Raw genomic sequence first — 6,000 nt, forward strand, 5'->3', positions numbered from 1 at the left:
TAAAAGTGCCTCCACTTTTATTTCCTCTGCTTTTTTCTTAACCCTGGCTTCTGACCTTATCATTTCACCAAACGCTGCTCTCTCCAAAATGACCAATGATTTTTCAGTTGCCAAATCCAAAGGTTAGTTGACCTCTCTGCTATTTTTGACACTGTTGATCACCAGCCCCCCCCCCCCCCCCCATCTTCTCTCTAGGTTTTCAGGAAATCACTCTCTCCTGATTTTCCTCCTACCTATCAGACTGCTCTTTCTGTCTTTTTTGCTAGATAACACCCTCTAATTATAGGTGTCCTACAAGGTTCAGTCCTGGGCTCTATTCTCCTCTCAGTCTCAACTACTTCACTGGGTAATCTCCATTTCTATACTGATGATTATCAAATCTACCTATCTTGTCCCAAACTCTTTGCTGATCTACAATCTCCATCTCCAACTGCCTTTCAGACATCTTAAACTTGATGTCTAGTAGACATCTTAAACCCAACATGTCCAAAACTGACCTCATTACCTTTCTCCCTAAATCTGAGGTTTCCGGACTTATTTGGCCTACCACCCCCTTAAAAAAAAAATCACTCAGTGCAACTCCCTCCAAATTTATTTTTTTTAACCTCTTAATAATTTTGTTAAAATTTGCATCATTTAAAACTACTACCACCACCACCCCAAGTCATTCCATCACCCCCCAGGGAAGCAGTAGTCCCCACTTTGGGAACTGCTGCCTAAATCATTACCCCCTACTTCTCTACTACTGTTGAGGGCAAAACCATTCTCCTAGTCCTTCATTCTTCTAACCTAGAACTCATCCTTACCTCCTATACTTTACTCTCACATCCAAGCTGTTGCAAGGCTTAGCAATTTCACTTTTACGACATTTCTTCTTCTCTCCTCTGAAACTGCCACCACCCTGGTTCAGGCCCATAACACCTCACACTTGGACCACTGGAATGGTCTGATGGAGGGTCTGTCTGCCTCAAGTCTCTCCCCACTCTAATCCATCCTCCATTCAGCCACTAAAGTGATTTCTCTAAAGTACAGGTCTGATCACATCACCACCCTCTCTTTATTCAAGAAATTCTACCTTCTCCAGGATCAAATACAAATCCTCTGTTTGGCATTCAAAATCCTCCATGACCTAGCCCCACCCTACCTTCCCTGCCACCTACTCTTCGATCCAGTAATAGTGGCCTTCAGGCTGTTTCAGGAACTCAAGGCATTTTCTCTGGCTATCCTCGTGCCTGGAATCTCCATGTCGTGCTTTCCCTGGTTTCATCTGAATCTCAACGAAAAGCCCATTTTCTACAGGGCATTTTTCCCAACCCTCTCTGTACTCTAGTGCTGTCCCCCTCTTAATTATTTTTATCCTATATATATACATATACATATTTAGCTTATTTGTACATATTTATTTGAGTGTTTTCTCCTCCATTAGAATGTAAACTCCTTGAGGGCAATCCCTAGAGCTCAGTCCAGCACCTAGGAGGTGCTTAATAAATGTTTATTGACAGACAAACTCTTCACCAAAAAAAGGCTGGATACATTATACTGTCACAGATCAATACAAATCTACATTCCTTAAGCATGTGCTCAAGTAGCCTCCTTGGGCCTAAGATTCCTCTTCTGTAAAATTACAAAATTAAGAAAGTTGGTTAAGCTACTTAGATCACTTACAGCTTTAATATTCCATGACCATGATTCACAAATAGCTTCATTACCCAATTCTCAGGTTAATTCAGTATAAGTAATGCAATGTTCAGTCAGTTTTTTAAAATGGTTTTTTGACACATTTATCAGCATTCCTTTGAAGAGTTTTACACTAAAATTCTAAAGAAGAGTGACAATGCCTGTGACTTTTATGTTTAGGATGCTCTTAAACATTTAATAATTACTGTTGTTACTGAAAAGACCCACATCCTAGAAATCTCAGATGATTAAAGTACTGCTATGATGGTGTAATTACTAAGTGGCACAATTTTTAAGCAAAAAAGATTAGAAAATATGGAACTGGATCACAGAATGAAGCAGGCCATTTTCTCTTGTGTCACATTTTGCTTTGTTTTCATGGTTTCTCCCATTCATTTTAATTCTTCTATACAATATGACCAAGGTGAAAAATGCATTTAATAAGAATGTATGTGTAGAACCCATATAAAACTGCACAATGTCCTAGGGAAGGAGGGGGGGAAGATGGGGAAGGAGAGGGAAAAAAATCTAAGATATATGGAAGTGATTGCAGAAAACTGAAAATAAACTAATTAATGAAGCTTAAAGAAAAGATTAGAAAAAAAGAAGCTTAATTAACTTGTCCATAATGGACTTGTTTTTTTAAATCAGCTTACATTTATAATGCATATATATATGTGTGTGCATTATATATATACATATCTTCATAATATAAAATATTTTACATCATTCATAACAGAATTATCAACTTAAGAGTTGAAAAGATCACAGCAAAATCTGCTATAACTACTTAAATAATCTTTCCCTGGGATCCCATCTGATATCCTAAAGCTACAAATACAATACTAAACAAAGCTTCGGTGAAACCAAGAGAGCCAAATGTCGTCCTGAAAAGAGTATGTAACTTAAAGGAACGCATTGTTTAGAATCTTTCTTAAAATGTATCTGCTTTGAAAACCTTTAAAACAAGTGCCTGTATACAGTCCCTTAGATTCTACTGTAAGGAAACAATACCTCAACAATACATATATTGTCGCAGGAATTCCCTTTTTTAGACATTAATTTTAATTCCCACTCCCTCTAACGTCTCTCTGGACAGCACCTACAGACAATCCATCACTTCATCGCAGCTATCCTTCCTAAGTATTGATTCAGATTTCTTTCCCATTGCAGTACGATGTGCTATGGCTCTGCCACCATCCACACTCTGCTCAAGACTTTTCCACAATGTAACAAACTGAATTTTCCATTTACACACACACACACACACACACACATATACACTTCTGCAAAAGGACCATTTTAGATTTCTTTATTTCTGAAACACCGCGTTCGCCGAATCACCATAGAAACGGCTTCAGAGGCACAGATTTTTCCCTAACTACCAAAAATAAATCAAGAATTCAAAGCATCCCTTGTCTTCTCTAAGCAACCCTCACTTGCGGGCAAGGACCTTAATGACAGGTTTCGGCCTGGAAGATGAACTGTAACGCTGAAACTGTTTCCAGCCCACCGAGATTGCTGCGGCAACTTTGTATCCCTGGCAGCGCGACCGCGGCCCCCGGGCCCCCGGGCGCAGCGGGAGGACCCCAAGGCTCGGCCTGCGGCCCAGCGGCCCTGGGGCGCGCCCATCCCAGACCAGGAGGGCCTCCTCCGGCAGCCCCCCAAGGAGGGGCCCACATCCTTCATGTCCCTTCCCCCTCCTCTGGGGCTCCCTAATTCCTCCGAGCCGCGCCTGGCTCGCGTCCTCATTCATCACCTCGGGGAGTGGCCCAGCCTTTAAAGAACGGGAGCCGGCCGCCGGCACGCACAAGCGGACCCCCTCCTCCACCCCCATTTTTAGCTCTGCCCCACCCTAGCCCAGAAGGACAACCTCCATTCTCTCCTGCTCTCCTCCCGGTCTATCCGATGGGGGAGGGGAATACCACACATAATTGTCCCTTCTCGTCCCCGGGGGGGAGGGCCCTTTCCGCCTCCCCACGCGGGTCGGGGGCGTCCCTATTGTCTCGCGCGCCGCCCCGGTCGGGGCCGTCCCCACGCGCGCCCCGGGGCCCCCCTCACCTCCTCCTCGCTCTCGTTGCGGAAGCACAGACACGCGGCCCGCTTCTTGTAGCCGTCACCGTCGTAGGTCCGGGTCTGGTTCGACTTGAGCTTCATCATCGTCCGGGCCCGGGGTCGCGGGGTCAGGGCAGGAGGAGGGTGGGGCGCGGGGGAGAGGCCGCCGGGGGGAGGGTCCGGGTCGGGTCCCGGTCGGGGTCCGGCGGCCGCGCCGGGAGGGAGGAGGGGAAGGAGCCGCCCGCTTCTCCGCTACACGGCTCTGCCTCTGTCCCGCCTCGTCCGCCTCATTCCTCCCGCCCCAGACCCGTCGTCGTCGTCGTCGTCGTCGTCGCTGCCGCCGTCACGACCGCCGCCGCCTCCGCCGCCGCCGCCGCCGCTCGCTTCACGGCCGCCGCCGCCCCCTCCGCCAGCGCCGCCGCCACCGACGACGACCGGGCCGCCATCTTGGGGCGAGCTGCGTCAGCGGCGTAAGGCCCCGCGGTGGCACGGGGCCGCTCCCGCGCTCACGGCGCAAGTGGCTTTCGGGAATCGCTCCCTCCCCAGCGAGCGCGGCTCGAGCCCTTGCGCCAACCGCACGGGCGTAAACGGGCGTCCGGGATGGGGCCGGCCCCCGGCGGAGGGGCTGGGGGCGGGGAGTCCGGCCGAGGCCGCTACGCCAGTAGCGTAGCCGAGCCGCCGCTCTACGGCGGGTGTGGCCGTGCTGGGCGCTAGGAGAATAAAGGAAGCCCGGGTGGAGCGCAGGGGCTCGGGCTGCGCTGCGTCGCGTCCTCGGCGGGGGTGGGGGGCGCCCGGAGCCGCGCCGTCTGTCCCCGGGCGCCTGAGGGCCGCCCGGTTCTCGCCAGCTCGGGGCTTCGGGCGCAGGATGCGGCGGGAAGGGACCGTCCATTCAAAAGAACGGACGTTTATCTCTAGTCTTGTCAAGGCCAAAGAACCGCTTTTGCTTCACGTAAATGGGGGGGGGGGGGGAGGGGGTGTTCGTGCAGAGCTCGTATGTGCCAGCAGCACCGCGGGCAGCCAAGGAGGCGTCCGGGCCAGCATGAGCCCCATCCCCAGACAGCCTTTCCCTCCATCATAAAGACAAACGCGGCACGATGCTCCCAAGAAACGTAAGAGAGCACCTTGCGCCCTGGCCCTGGAGCGTCTCCGCCCGCTTGGGGCACCCTCATCCCTCAACGCCTGGTGGCTGTGTGGGTGCCTTGGCAGGCTGCGGGAAGAGAGAGCCAGTCACGTTGCCCTTGTCCTTGGACAAGTCTCCTTCACCTCCTTGGACCGCAGTGTCCTCACCTGTAAAAACTGATGTTCGAAGTGTTGACTTCCATAGATTTAAATCTATGATCATGTGATCATTGTGGGTATAGTCACAATTCATATTTAAATTAAAATCTCTCCACGCCTTTTCAATTAAGTTTGTGAGCTGTAGTAGCCAAAGAAATTCATCAGTTGATGGCAAACCTCTCCTGTACTTAGGCTGGTCTTTGGATGACAGGCTGTATGTACCACCAGGCTGATCCTTGAAGCACCTCCAGTATGGTATTAGGGCCTGCCAAGGCTTAGTTTCCAGTAGCTTAGCGTTTAAGAGCCCAGGACCACCTTCGGTGCCATGGTGAGTTTCAGAATGGGAGTTTAGTGAAGATAAATTTACCTTCATCTTTACCTTCAATTTACCTTCAATTTACTTGCATTTTAACTTAAATCACTTCTTCTGGCAATAGCTTCAGGTATGTGTGGCCCGTTACTTAAAGCTGTATTTCATGTGTCCTACATTTATTTCTTTAAAGTTTCAACATGTGTTTGCTTCATCTATATGACACTGATTTTTATCAACTGTAGTTATATCATCCCTCAGACCTATGTCCTTCCAATGTAACGTCTTAACCGTTTTTGTTGGCATATGACAGTCTTCTCCCTTCCCTTGATTTTCATTGTGTATCTCCAGATTTCCCACCCACATCTTGAGGGGGAATCCCAAGAATAGAAATACAAATGATATACAAATTGCTGGTTTACTTCCAAATCTTTTTCAGCGATCCTTGTATAGTTGAAAGAACATAAGCCAGTCATGGTGATACACACCTGTAATCCATGCAGCTGGTGAGACTGAGGCTGATAGATTGTTTGAGCCTAGGAGTTCCATGCTAAATTAGGGCAAAAGCTGATTTTGTGATTGGGTATCTACCCTGAGTCTGACACCAATGTTGTCAAACTCTAGAAGAAGAGAGCTACAAAGTTACCTAAGGAGGAGCGAACTGGTCCAGCTCAGAAAGG

The 6,000-nt window shown here is 48.7% G+C and overlaps 1 protein-coding gene across 1 annotated transcript in view; it reads right to left on the reverse strand.

Annotated features, from left to right (window-relative positions):
* The window catches only part of NUDT3 (nudix hydrolase 3), an 83,132-nt gene extending 79,004 nt beyond the window's left edge, over positions 1 to 4,128 (reverse strand). Inside the window, exon 1 of the mRNA XM_072641799.1 lies at positions 3,739 to 4,128. Coding sequence (XP_072497900.1) covers positions 3,739 to 3,837 — 99 coding nt within the window. The 5' untranslated portion in view covers positions 3,838 to 4,128. The remainder of the gene's footprint in view (positions 1 to 3,738) is intronic.
* Positions 4,129 to 6,000: the final 1,872 nt, after the last annotated feature.

The sequence above is a fragment of the Notamacropus eugenii genome, chromosome 2 (genome assembly GCF_028372415.1).
Source record: "Notamacropus eugenii isolate mMacEug1 chromosome 2, mMacEug1.pri_v2, whole genome shotgun sequence".
In the NCBI taxonomy this organism is placed as follows: Eukaryota; Metazoa; Chordata; class Mammalia; order Diprotodontia; family Macropodidae; genus Notamacropus; species Notamacropus eugenii.